We start from the raw sequence: 14,670 nt of genomic DNA, 5'->3' as shown, positions 1-14,670 counted from the left end.
GAACTATTTATTGCAGAGTTCCCAGATAGAAAAAGAACTCAAGGACTTTATCCTCCTTACACTACCCTCGACCTTTCTGCAAAAGCCACTACAAGGTTATGTCCAAATGAAGTTTTGTCTACGAGCAATGTATTTGGGGGGTGGGGGTGTTTTAAAGAAGTGTCTTAATTACTTTAACATGTATTTGTCTTCAGCCTTGAGACAAGCGATGAGCCTTAAGCAAGGAGCCGTTGGGGTAAGGGCGAGCATGGTAAGAGCCCATCCTCTGTGTGCTCTGATGCAGACCTGGGCTCCCCAAGTCTTTTGTGCTCTTCAAACAATCCCTGTCTCCCCACAATAAATCCACTCCCCTGCACTCACTCAGCTAACTCCATAGTTCAGGTTTTCACGTCTGTGCCTAAGCCTATAAGTGAAATTTGTCATCTTAATGCAGCCTGGAATGTGAAAGGAGAGAAGGAAATGACCCATCAAAGGAGAAGCCCACCCCACCTGCGCTGAAACAGACACCAGTAGATAGAGCAAAGTTTCTGGGTCCTGACCCTAATTTCTCAGCCAACATAAAGGATAAAATATAGTACATCAGGGTTTTGTTATTTTTCTCCTTCCTCCCTAAGGATCGGAACACTTCACTGTTTCTATGTTGCTTCATTCATAGGCGCTCGCTCTTCCTCAGCCCCCACCCCAGCAAACCCACACCCTTCCTCTGAACAGAAATCGTGACTTCCACCCAAAACTCACACTTTCGTTATGACCAGTGAATACGAGGTACAATATTTAACTTAGTGACATCCTGACTTTCACGGGGCACCTGGATGGTTCAGATGGTTCAGACCATGACCTGACCTCTCGGCGCAGGTCATGGTCTGATCTCTGGGTTGTGGGATCTAGTCCCACGTGAGGTTCCACGCTCAGCAGGGAGCCATTTGTCTGCTTGAGATTCTCTCTCTCCCTCTCCCGCTGCCTCTCCTCCCCTCACGCACCCTCTCTCTCTTTCTCTCTCAAATAAATATATCTTTAAAAAAAAAAAGAAAGAAAGAAAGAAACATGGACTTTCAGAAAAATGAAAAGCTTCAGGCACAATTTACTTCTGAGTCATGACAATCCCAGGGACAAGGAAGGGTTAAAAAAAGGGAGCAAAGGTGAAGGGAAGCGCTGCGGAGAAACGTCACAAGTTTGTGATCTGGGCACAGGCTCTGAAAACAGTGAACGACTATCATTCCTGGGATATACAAAACTGATTATGTCTTGGCCACATGCATTTCTGGAGGATTTCGGCCAAGTGGTGTACTGGGGAGATGGTGATGTGGATCCCAGCCTCTTGGCAGGACTGCAGAAGAAAGCCCAGAAATGACAGGCATGTCAGCAAGATACATCCTCTCCGTTGTGGGCCAGGAAGGATGGCAGAAGGGTTAGGAGTAAAAAAGACATCTTGAAAGGAGTAGCATGCGGTCTAGCATCCAACCAGGAACTGGGGCCACAGCCTGTAATCGCCAAAAGCAACGTGACCACGGTCTATGCCAAAGTCTGGAACAGACCACGCCGACCAACACCACAGGACAGGTATCCAAAGCACCCCCTTGGGTGGGACAAAATACCAACCAAATTTTAAAAGATAGGAACAAAAAAGAGGGGCAGCGGGAAAATATGTGTACAACATCCTCCTAGGAAGGCATACCTAACTAGGTGCCGAATACCGTGGGGGTTCTTTTTCTATGATCTCAGTTACAAAAGTATAAAAATAGGTGTCCTAACGCCACTAATGTGTCCTATTTTGAGTCTCATTAGTTCCTTTTCCTAAGTCATTGTGAGAAAAGAGGTGTCCGTGGAAACAAATGCATGGGAAAAAAATTAACTAACTTTGTAAGCTAAGTGAACAATAAAACAAGATTCAACTCTGTTGGCATTGCTTAGAGAAGCTAAGGGAGAACATTCAGTCTGTAAGAGGTTTCCCTGAAATAGCCCTTCCAAGCTTTTTTTTTTTTCCCCACATGTAAAACAACTGCTCATTGTCAACAGCTTTTATAACATGACATGAGAAGATCCATACATTTGTGCAACAGACTCCCAAAGAAGCTCCTCTTGGCAGCTTCCTACATCAGCCGAAGAGGATCCTGTAGGCATAAATTCTCTTAGAACCACACACAAAAAATCTCTGCGTCAGGACATAAAGAAAGCCTTTTAAATTTCCCACAAGGACATGGACATGGACCATGAGATTTATACTTGTACATGAGAACTAGATTATAGACCCAAGGATAATGAATAACTTGTAGGTTGTACAGATACATCAGCTAGAAAAGCCTTCCATGAAATTTAACATTTTTTTCATTTTGCACTCCAAAATAAAAAAATAAAGATTTTGAAAAAATATGATACACTCTATAAATACCCACTTCTCAGGGATTAGGACCAGGAAAATGCTTCTCACACATTTCCTACCCTTAAAAACGAAAATGAAAAAAAGAAAGAAAAAGAAAAAGAAAAGAAGGCCACCTGATAGGGTGAACAAAATTTTCTTGTTCACCCTAACCCCTGGGAAGTTCAACATTAAATACTATGCACGTATGTAGTAACATGAAGTTTGCAGTATTTCTGGATTCCCTTTTGTGTTCCCCATTTCTATGTGTCTCCTTCAGGTACAGTACTTCAAGGGCATCCCTATCCAGGACCCGCCATACCTCCCTCTACAGCAAAGCAAGCAAGGCATTCACTCTTAGGCTTCTGCAATGGCAGGGCTGGCCCCTGAGTATCTTTGGGCCTTTTGCATGCTGGGAACTGCACTCACTTCACACTAATTCCAGCCCTACCTAAGACTTGGCAGCTTTGTCTTATGGCTTCTAGCTTTGTCTCCTCCTCTTCCTAACACCCCACGTCACACCCAAGTCCACCCCAGTGGTTCTCAAACTTGAACGTGCTTCAGAATCCCCTGCAAGGCTTGCTGGAAGATTGTGGGGTCCATCCGTAGAATGTCTGATTCAAGAGGTCCGCAATGTTGGGAGGGTGAAGTGGGCCACAAATTCACATTTCTAACAACATCTAGGGGATGCTGGTGCTGCTGGTCCTAGGGGCTCTACTTTGAAAACCCAATTGGTTGAAGCTTGATAATAAATGCTTTGGAAGCCCTGGGGATGGGCCACATTATTTTATATGGTCGTATCTCAATTTACTTCTTCCTCCCTCTCATTTGCGAAGATTCACTGCAGTCCTTCTCTGTCCCCAGCATTCAGCCCACCTGCAAGACTGGTATACAGTCTAACCACGGCCTCTGAATACCCCTACCTCCCTACAGTCTTGTCTCCTGCTGACTCAGCAATCACACGGCCAAGTCCATGTCATCTTTGAATCCTCAGGACAGCATTCCAGCCATCCTAGTGTGTGTGCAGTGACAGGGTTTGGGCCGAAGTTGACTCTTATGTCACTAAGAGGAGACATTTTGGTGAGAAGCTTAGGTAGGCAGCAGCTCTGTTTCTCTGGTCCGGATCACACATGTGATTAGAGAGAGCTAACAGATTCACAGCCTTACCTGAGCATGACTGAGGTCCCCAGAAATGAGGACAGGCCCTAGAGGTCTTTCTACCCAGAGAGATAGTTATATGGATTTATAGAATGCCTTTCAGAAGTCCTAGATGTCAGACAGAAACAGAGGGACAGATGGACCAAAGGAATAAAACAGAAGGAAAACAGAGAGGGTATGACCTAAATTCATGAAGAATCCTTATCCTGGGACTCATGAATCTTACAAAATAATGGCAATTTTAAAAGTATCCCAAAAATCCAGGGTGCCTGGGTGGCTCAGTGAGTTAAGGCCTGTGCCTTTGGTGCTGGGATCAAGCCCCGAATTGGGCTCTCAGCTCAGCAGGGAGCCTGCTTCTCTTCCTCTCTGTCTCTGCCTGCCTCTCGGCCTACTTGTGATCTCTGTCTGTCAAAAAAATAAATAAAATATAATAAAATATTTAAATATAATATATTTTTTTAAAAAGTATCCCAAAAAGCCAATAACAAAGCCCCTTTAGGTTGCACCAGAATCCAAAGGGAAAAGAGAACCACAACGGATACTGAAAATAGAGGGGATATAATGCAAACACCTGCTTTCCCAGGTATAGGACGCCTGGGAGACCAAACAGACATGGCTAAGAAAACCTAAGTAGGCAACAGAAGGAAGCTCTCCCCAACACTCTGGGGCTGGAAAGGGGGGAGGACAAATTTTCCCTGCCAATGTCTAGAGAATAAATATTCAGGCTTCAGGCTGTTAAGTCTCTGCCCCAACTACAGCACTCCACTGCTGCCAAGTAGAGACAATGCTTACACGGATGGGTACAGCTCTATTGCAACATGACTTGCAAACGCAGACCTAGGGCTGGATTTGTGCCCTTAGGCCGAGGTTCTGCAAGCCCTGGGTAGTGAGGCAGGAAAAGTCAATACTAGGGTCAAGCTCACCTGGTAGAAGCTGAAACCATGGCAGGTCTAAGAGAAAAGGCAAAATACGGTCCATGTCCAGACACCACATGAAACAGAGGGAAAAACAGAAACACCCTGGAAATTCTCCTACTTGGTAGTATCTTAACAATTCTCTCATGGTATAAAGTCAGCTGGAGGCCACCTGACAGGTGAACCTAGAAAACATATCCTGTGGTTATCAGCCTCTGTAATAACAGAGAAGAACAAAGCTACAAGAATATGAAGCTGAACAGCCCAAAGACGGGCACCACTAGTGAACTAATTTCATACATAAAAGTGGTGTAGGTCAGGTCTCTTACTTCGGATTACTGGTATACCAAGTATAAACCAATAGTCAAAAGATGGGTTATGTAAAAAAATCAAGATTTATTGCAGAGCGAATGCATGTACAGTAAAGGAAATTCTAGGAAAGGGGAATTGTGGTTGGCCACAGGACCAGCAAAGGCCCAAAGAAAGCACAGGGAGAGGGTGTGGGTGTGGGTGCATGTGCATGGATTTCTGAATACAGTCAGTGATTTCTCAGTTCCATCTTTTATCATTATGGGGTTTTTTTTTCCTCCATTAAACTATCTGATATTAGAGGAGTCACTGTTGTTAATTTTCTATGTGTCACATGTGTTAGAAAGAGAGTAAGATTTGGAAACAGATCTCTTCACAGAAAAGATTATAAATATCTAAATATCTAAAATATCTGTTTATCTAAAAAAAATAAATATCTATTTAATAAAATAAATATCTACTTATCTAAATAAATATCTAAAAAGAGCTAGTTAAATGATTCAGGCCCCCGTTAAATCAGATTCTCAATTCTCATGTTAAACAGAGGTAAACAGAGGCTCTGGGTGAAACCAAAACCTATTTTGTTAAAGGCAATCTCTTCGTATTTACTACATTATGGTTAAGGTCAATAGAGTAAGGAAACACTTTAGAAGAGAGGATGCCATTCTGGGCCCCTTTGGATGGTGCAAAATTATAAACTTGTGGGGTTTAAGAGGGAATTACCTAAATAAAATTAAGCCATTAAAAGACTAAGATTGAGGTGAAAAAGTCAATGGCATTTTATAGAGAATAATTACTTAGGACTAGTAAAATTTTAGATACTCAAAGCATAGTAATCTCTATGTCAAATTTCTGTTGCCTCATTTTTAAATATAATATGGAAATCTTAAAAAAAAAAAAAAGAAGCTTACAGTTTAAAAAATACCAAGACAGGTTGATTGGGCTATTTTAACTACTTTTACAGAGGGTTAATCATCGTGCCTACAGATTTTCCATGGCAATCATTTTCATAAGTCAGATTAGAAGCTCCCTCACTTTCTCCACAAAACCTGCAAATTCTAAGTAGCAAAAAGTCAACTTAACAATTGACATTCTTCACCAACACATAAACCACATCCCTCATGTAAGATCATGAGTGGCATTCATTGAGCTCTACTCATCGAAAGTTTTATTAAACACAGGCCCCAGGTCTGGGCATTTATTAAATCTCAGCCCTGTGCACTGAAGTCAAAATTCTAGAAACGACCACGAGAGGGAAAACAACAACAACAACAAAAAAACCACAGCAGCTCAGTGGTAAGACACAAGTCTGCAATACAGATATAAATACTGCTCTCCAGGATCCTCTGTGTCTTTCGTATTTGTGATATCTTTATCCAGGCCGTCAACATTTCTTCTCTCCCTCCTCATTCCTTTGGTCATTCTCCCATAACCTCTCCTGTCCTCCCTAGACTCCAATATTCCCCAAGCTCACAATTTTTCTTTCTAGCCTTTATGTTCTCCCACAAACTGCCAGAGCTCTTCCACAGGCCGGAGCTCCCTAACTAAAGATGGTTATTGATGTACAGTACCAGTGTTTTAGTGCAGCGGCAGAATCAATAAACGAGAAAATACTGCTTTGTCAGGCTTCTCCAAAGCATGCCGGGAAAGTTTACTGCTTCGGATGGTTGCAGAAGCTCTTAATATGGGAGAGCAAGAGCCGGGCTCCCTTCTGTGGCAAGAAATGATGTTCTTCTACCCTCTAGTGACTATAAAGGAATAAGACAAAAGTTGGGAGGAATTTTTGAGACAGCTTCACATTATTATTTATTGTCTCTTAATTTTATTTCTTAAACAAACAAACAAACAAAAACAGAAAAAACACACACACAAGGGAAAAAAAGAGTCTTGTAAACTAAGTGAACTAGTTAACAAAACAACTTATCATGGTCATTTTTAGAGCGTATAAAATGCAAAGGATACACATTTTAGTAAGAGGTGGGCTTTGAGTCCTCTGGATTTTAAAAAAGGTTTGGAAAGTTTGTCTTTCTTCCCAAATGACTAGTGCTAGTTAGGGGACAATTCTGCCTCTTTCTGTCTTACACAGGCACACAGACACACACACACACACATCACAGTCACCTCCACATCTCCTTAAAAAGTAGCAGAGTAGCAACATTAAAGTTACAAATACTTTTTTGGTTTTGTTTATCTTCACATCACTGTTGACATGTAGTCACTAGGACTTACTGATTTAATAACCAGATAGATTAACAGTGTCTTCTTACCTTGTACACAGAGAGCTTTTACAAATTGGACAACAGTTTATGATTGCTTAAAAAGATACCAGCAATGTTAAAAAAAAAAAAAAAAAATCACCGGTACTTCATGAAAAAATCTTTCAAGAAACTTTCAGCAAAGAAGGTAATAAACAGAAAAATAGGACTAATACAAGAGAGATTTATAAAATATACCACACATTCCTCTCGATGAATCTTTTCATTGCCCCTACAACACCAAAGCTAGTTTCCATCTAGGGGTATATAACTTCCTAAAGGACTAATTCTAACAGCACTATATTCCAAATAATCCAGGCTTAATGAAGTGTAACATTCTAACATGGTTGGTACATAAAAAATGTCACCACGAACACATGTCTAAGTTCAAACATCTGGCTATGCCCTTTTTAAGTGAAATTTAAAAGGGAGGCTGTTTCCTTCTGATTAGTAGCAATAGTGAGAAGAAAAGAATTCTGTTACTATGCATAAAGATTGGGTAATACCAGTCATGTGTATTGCCACAAAGATGAAATTTCCCCAAATGACGTAAAGAAAATAAACAAGTATATTTACCTTGCTGGCACTTAACCGCTTCCGACTTGACCAACGCTAGGGATTGAGTCCATCGAATGGTGGAAAATGGCAAAAGGAAAGAAAGAAATAGAATCGTTAATAATATAATTCATTAGTTAGATGGTGCACACTCTAGTCAAACAACGAACACCTGAGTTCTGAGGTTAAAGAGAAAACACATTTGAGCAAAAAAATAAAAAGAAAGAAAGAAACAAACAAAAAAATACAATTTCTGTTGTTGTGTGACATTGTTTTCTCCTAGTATTCAATAATCAGAAGACAGGACATAATGACTACTGCTCAATCCTAGAAGTACCAGTTCTCAATATGAGAAGACTCTTCATTTTTAAAATGCTTTGAATTGCCTTAAAGATCCCTCATATTATGTCTAAAAGCAATCTGCAGAGGCAGATTTCTCCTACTTGAAAAATTCAGATAGTATTCTAAAAATATTTAGTAAGTTCATGGACAATGTGCATGTTTAGGTTTCCATACTTTTAGAAACTTAAAAAAAAAAATCACTCCATTTACCCCAATGATCAAATCTCAATACTCAAAATAATAGGGAAAAATAAATCTGAGCTGTTCCTGTACAATTAAGAAAAATAGGCTAAGAGAGCACCAAGGGAGGGTAGAACAAATTTTCTGAACAGCAAGTAACTTCACCACTGTTCTCTTTTGATCTCTCCTTTGTCATGCTGAATTTCGTCTACAATTAAAATTCTTTCCTAGCAAAATCCTCTCATTATCTCTGTCACCATCCAGGATGGCGAAGCTCTACTCTGGCTGGTTAACCAGCTAACTGGATGTTCAAACTTGGATAAATTTGCGAGATTACAGCGCAATTATGAATCTAATCGAGCAGACCACATTTCCTATTATGCTTAAAGGAAAAAAAATACCTTTAGGCAAATGACCTTACCCACTTTGCCAATACGTCTTCCCAATCAATTAGAAACCAGAAAATAAATAGTCTTTGGGGGAAATCCACTTACATTCCAGTGACCAGCAACCACAAACACTGGTAGAAAAATGACCTGAACATACTCTTAATTAAAAACACCTCCCACTGAAAATAAATTAATTAATTAAATAAAATTAAAATTAAAAAAAACAACCCCCCCCCCCCCAACATTTACCATGTGCTGCAGAGCTGTAGATTACAATCTGGGTATTAAAGTCAGTTCTTTTTCTATTTTCCTAACATCATACTGACAAATAGTTATACCCAAACAATCACCAAAATTAATTACCATCCTAGAGGTACACATTTCTAGTTAGGGCTCTCTGCCATAGAATGCATTTGATTTTTTTTTTAACAATCATAAAAGATACACAAAATGCAGAAAAAAAAATTAATAGAAATTAAATGCCTGTCTGCTTATTCCACTACTAAGAACTACCATATATTGACAGTCTACCCCACGCGAAACACTGTATTTGATCATTTCCGTCTTCACAATCCTGTAAAATACTTTTTTTTTTTTAAAAATCTCCATTTCACATGTGAGGAAATTGTAGTTGAGAGAGATTAAGTAATTCTGTGTATTGACCTGATCAGTTAACTTCTCAAAGCATGAAAGTAGCAGAGCTACTGAGGCCGTCTGAGGATGGAGCCCACAATTCCAACTACAGCCCAAGGAAAAGAAACGGGTGGTGGGTTTCTCAGCCTTCCACTTGGCACCTGCCTTCCACTTCTATGTACCATGGCCATGTACACTCCGGGCGCTGGGCATGAGGGTGAGTTCACTGACATTCCGCTCGTGTTCAGATTGCTGTCAGTCTGGTTCTCAAGTGACAAAGACTCCCACGGTGGGAAGTAGCAGACAAGTGATTCCCGATCGAATGATTTCGCCTTTCCACTCTCGAGTGTGAGTTATTGCCATTTAAAAACCCCACACAAGGATGTCTTTAAATACTCAGATGGTGAAAAGAACAAACATTTTCTGATACCTGGTCTATCCTAAAGAACCCCATAGGCACAGCATTAAGCTGAATAACCAAACACACATGGCCCCGGATACAGGATTCCTTGCTTGGGGATACGTTGACCAAATACATAAACAGAAAAATAAAACTACTGATCAGAACAAATCAGAGCAGGCAGGGTTTTCTGTATTATAATGCCCCATAAAATATATACACAAGAAATATATGGTACCCTAGACCTCTACCAGACAAGCAAAGAACAAAGAAAATGAGAAAATGCAGGGGTGAGCAGATACACAGTCTGGCAAACTCTTGAAAAGAAGTGGGGGAGGGGCCCAGGGAGTCAAGGAGAAAAAGGGCTAAACTCAGTAACATGAAAAGTGTGGCTCCTTTCGGGACTCTGAAAAGTTTTTTCTTTGAGATGTTTGACAAAAGCACATTTAGGCAGCACCTCGTATTAATACCTCTGCAATATGAAATGCATTTGAACTGGTGTTACTTTAAAATTCCAAATTTTGGCAATATCTAAATAGATGTTAAGGGCCCTTACAGAAACAGTCTATTGCTACAGAAACAGTCACAACAGGAGGACCTAGGCAGCTGCTTCCATGAGAAATTATCCAACTTCCCGAGCCCTACTTGCATATGTAAGAAAATTTTCAGCATGTATCAGGTAGCAATTGCTTGATCATGGGGCCACTGGTACTTATTTACATGGCCTGTTATTTTAGTGTGGTGTCCAGCTCAAGGAACCAGTCCCTGGCCACACACACCGACACCAAATCCAATAGCTATACTGTCCAGGCTGAGAGAAGCAAAGGAAAGCCTCCTTCTATGTTGGACAGAAAAAAAGAAAAAAAGTGTATGTTCAACATCGATTTAAGATACTCTAACACCACAATACCAGCTTTATCGAGGTTTCCAGTTTTCAAAGGACTATTTCTCTAAAAAAATTAATAAATGGGAGGGTTTTTCTTTTTCCCCCAGTTACTGTCAACTAAACACTCATAAGTAAAGAATTCAAATTAAAAATAGCAACGACTGAGTTGACTTTCTGACAACTAAAAAAAAAAAAAAAAAAAAAACCAACAACAAAAAAAACCAAAACAGAGCACTGTTCAGCTTTGCTATCCCTCTCTATCTTCTGCGAGTTTACTAGTAAATCAGTCCTGAGTTTCACCATAAAAATAAATTACAACTAAAAGCAAAGGTGATGTCAAAATCAAGTATATTCTCCTCATTTGACCCCACTGACTGAATTCAAGAAGTAGTACTGGAGGCCTAATTTAGATTTTCATACCAGAGTCTAAACATGCTTAAATTTGAACACATTCTAGTCTTTTTCCAAGTAGGTATTTTAGTTGGCTTTAGAAACACCTTTCAAATAAGTTCTGATCAAAGATGCTTTTTGTTCTTATTTTAATTGTTGAAATTCTCAGGCCTGACCCCTGCATATAAAACTAGGTTATGATTTGTAGTCACAGATCTGCTCATAAGAACACACTTCCACTCAAATCGTCATAAAATCCAATGCTTTGTTGGTATTAGAGAGATCTTCAATACGCCGTGCATTAACTAGAAACATCCCTGTGATAATAGATCAGAGGATATTAAAATTTATGTCTTCCCGAAAGTACTCTCAACAGAAAATGTGATAGCTGAAAGAAAACAAAATAAACTGGAATGCTACAAATACGTATTTGATCACCTTAATAATTTACAGTGTAATAATTAAATACTGGGAACTGCTTTGCATAACTGAATAATGTCTAAGTCATCCAGTACCTAAGAAAATAGCTAATGGAAATCTTACCACTTAGGAAAAGCATATGCATTTTAATAATAGCAACATCCACATCCTTAGCCAAAGTAGAGACCATTCCTTAAAGAATTTTTTTCCAGAATTCCAAAATAAAGTGTGCGTAGAACCACAGATCGTACTTTACATCTTGATACAATTAATTTGTTTCCCTCCAAAAATAATCATTTTTTATGTCAGCCATCTGGTAACCCAGTTATCAAAGGACAATTGCAGTGAAGAATTTTGAAAAGAACAAAAGGGTCACACTTACATGTCTCTTGAAATCACCCTGTTTTACCACTAGGCTCAGATTTAACACAATCACCCCCATGTCCTCTTCTAAACTGTTTGGATCTTCCAATTTTAAAATATGTTCAGTCGTTCTACAAGCAAAAAGCAATGAATAACGTTAGCACTTATGGGCAGTTACCATATAATCTGACGATGCCTGGAGAGCTTACAGAAACAGTCTCCTACCTTGGAGGAAGAGTGAGACACCAGGTTTAAAAAGCACCATATTCAGTAAAAATAACCCAACCATCTTCAAAGTAGGGGAGCTGTTTGGCATTACCTAATTCAACAGTTGGTTAATGGATTCTTTTCTCTTACTGCCCAAATAAAATTTAAATACTTGTCTTATTTTTAGGTTAGGTAGGTTAATGAACCTGCATATTAACAGTTCAAAATCCCATACACATTTTGGAACACGCTGTAGAAGACTAAGTGTCTGACTCATACACTCAGGAGATAAAAGCTAAAATCATAGAAGAGTTTACATTTCAAAGCACGCTTTCATTTATTCAGATTTTTTTTTCATTTAAATATAAACACATGCCATTCAACGTTATCTTGAGTTCCCTCTAAAATTCAAAAAATCACAATTAGAAGGTAAAAACACAATACCTGTTAAGCTCAAGATCTCTGAGAACGACAAAGGCAGAACCCATGAAATCAGATGTAGTTAAATCTCGGTCATATACCTACAAAGAGGGAAGAGGTCAGTAACACACATTAATAAGGTGAACCAACCAAATTTATTTTACTATTAATACATGCGACAGGCTGGGGATTCTGAATTCAGTCTTCTAGATCTAAAAAATAATTAGCACCATACAGTTGAGGCATTAGGCCAAGCCAATGGTGAGAAGGAAGATTATTCAAACTTGCCCATGTTTGCCTACCACAGCCAAAACAACAGCAGAAAATACTCTTAAGGCAGGATTCATGTGCATTAAAATGTTACGCACAATGGAATGCTCTCTGTAGTTTAAATGGTGTCTCATTAAAATTTAGTATTTTCCACGGTGAGCAGATCTGCCAATTAAATAAAAATTTGCTAAAGTTTCTGTAGCAATCTTATCCTGCGCTCAACTCATGCAGTTTTAACCCAGATGTTAGAGCAATTGATGCTTACACCCGGTAGCTTACAGCTCTATTAAGTATAAAGTTATTCCTAATGAGAAAGGCTTTCCTACTTGTCGTCACTACCCCAGCTGTAATAATTCTTCCACGTGCAATAACTTTAAATACAATTAATGGAGATATTATTTCCACTCTGATTTTCTGCGGAGTATAGACCACTGACCTGAGAAAAACATACAGTTTCAATGAAGGGTATAAATAATTCCTTCCACACTAATATTTTTCACCCAGAGCTTAATAATAATAAAAGAATTGGGAGACATGGTCTTTTTAAGGGGGCAAAGATTGCTGAGAAATCCATGTGTTTAACCAAAGAGCAGATTCGAAAGCCATCTGTGATTACCTTCACACGGAGCTTTTGATCAAGGCTCTGAATGGGAAGTACAACTATCTCATCCCAAACTGGGTTCAAGTTCTTATATATGACTTTACTTTTGTACAGCGTCTTCCCGTTCAGCTTAAATTTCACATAGGGATCACTTGTGCCTTTAAAAGAAAAAAAGAGAACAAGACAGGTTTTAAAAATACACGTTAAAGCCCAGGATCTCCATTAAGTAAAGATTCTTTCCACACTCCCCTTGGCTCAAAGCATTTCACGGAGTGCACCTAGGACAAATGTCTCCCTGTGCAGGGATTGAAAGCCCCAGAGGTGGAGAGGAGAGAAAAATGAAACAATTTGGGGTAAATGACTGATTCTTCTTTGCCTTTCGTGGTAGAATACAAATGGGCTCCTTGAGCTTTTTCTGTTTGGTTTCCTTCTGAGTATTTCATCACTACACCACCCACAAAAATTCCAGAAACAAAATCACCAGCACCAGCCGACGGTGTCAGGAGTCCTGGGGAGAAGCCCACCCCTCCCAAGAAGGGCAGCAAGTCCGTGAAAAGGGAAAGAAACCATTTTCAAACACTTGGCCAGATGGCTGACTCAACAGAACTCTGTACTTTTGGATATAATCATAATAAATCAATCAATCTCTGGGATACACTGGCTCAAAAGATGGGGCCACAGGACGAAGACTGGAACCAGGGGGCAGAGAGATTAAAAGTTGCCATTCTTCACAGCCTCCTGCACCTGCAGCAAAGCCAGTGAACATTGTCTCGCCCCTGGCCAGCTGAATGCTACCCCAGCCAGGCCCTCAGCTGGCCTCAGGGCCGACACCCCTGGCCCGCCCAGCTCCTCCCCAGGGAGCTTTGAAACAGCTGCCAAGAAGAATGAGTCATGTCCCTCCAGCTACATATCCCAAGCAGAAAGAAGGGCTGAGGAGGAACCCTCCTCCCTACTTCCAGATCGGTTTGGGGGAGGGAGGCGGCTGTGAACACACGCTGTGAATTCTCTGTTGTGCATGTCCGTGCATGGCTCTAAGTATGTCACCATATTTAGGACACACTTGTGTCTGAACACCCTGGGGACGGTGAAGAAAGAAGGCACAAATGAATGAACAATTGGTGAGGAGAGGCCTGAAGGCCGGCCAATAACGCCACAAAGACAGGAAAAATCTCATTTGAGGAGTTAGACTATTATAATGGACTGTGAAACAATCATGATAAGTACACAAAGACCAACATATATTCTCTGACATACACCCCAGGTGCCGCGGACGGTGCCTAGCACAGGTCCCATACGTTTACAGACGTGAATTCCTGCTATAAAGTCAAGCCAAAGTAGCAAAAGATATTATCTCAAAAACTAATTAGGCTGCTCGGCTGCAAACCTTTACTAAGTCATTAATACCCATCCTTCATTACTTTAAGCTTTTATTTTCATTAGCTCTGCTTTTTGTTTTTGGGGGAGGGTTTGGGGGGTTGGTTTCTATTTAGCTGCTGTATTAAAAATGACAGACCCTAAATGCGATCCCTTCGCCAACTACTTTACCAGAAAGGGATTTCCCTAGAAAGCAAGATCAAACACATTGTTGAGAAGACTTCACAGGTGACCCAAGGTATCATATG

General features: G+C 40.1%; 1 protein-coding gene across 1 annotated transcript in view; it reads right to left on the bottom strand.

Annotated features, from left to right (window-relative positions):
• The window catches only part of MCTP2 (multiple C2 and transmembrane domain containing 2), a 122,526-nt gene extending 109,379 nt beyond the window's left edge, over positions 1–13,147 (bottom strand). The window contains 4 exon segments of the mRNA XM_059371633.1: positions 7,569–7,604; positions 11,570–11,681; positions 12,202–12,278; positions 13,064–13,147. Of these exon segments, the coding sequence (XP_059227616.1) occupies positions 7,569–7,604; positions 11,570–11,681; positions 12,202–12,245 (192 nt within the window). The 5' untranslated portion in view covers positions 12,246–12,278; positions 13,064–13,147.
• Between the last annotated feature and the right edge of the window lie 1,523 nt (positions 13,148–14,670).

Source organism: Mustela nigripes, chromosome 13 (assembly GCF_022355385.1).
Source record: "Mustela nigripes isolate SB6536 chromosome 13, MUSNIG.SB6536, whole genome shotgun sequence".
NCBI lineage: Eukaryota > Metazoa > Chordata > Mammalia > Carnivora > Mustelidae > Mustela > Mustela nigripes.
This window is presented reverse-complemented; position numbering and strand designations above follow the sequence as displayed.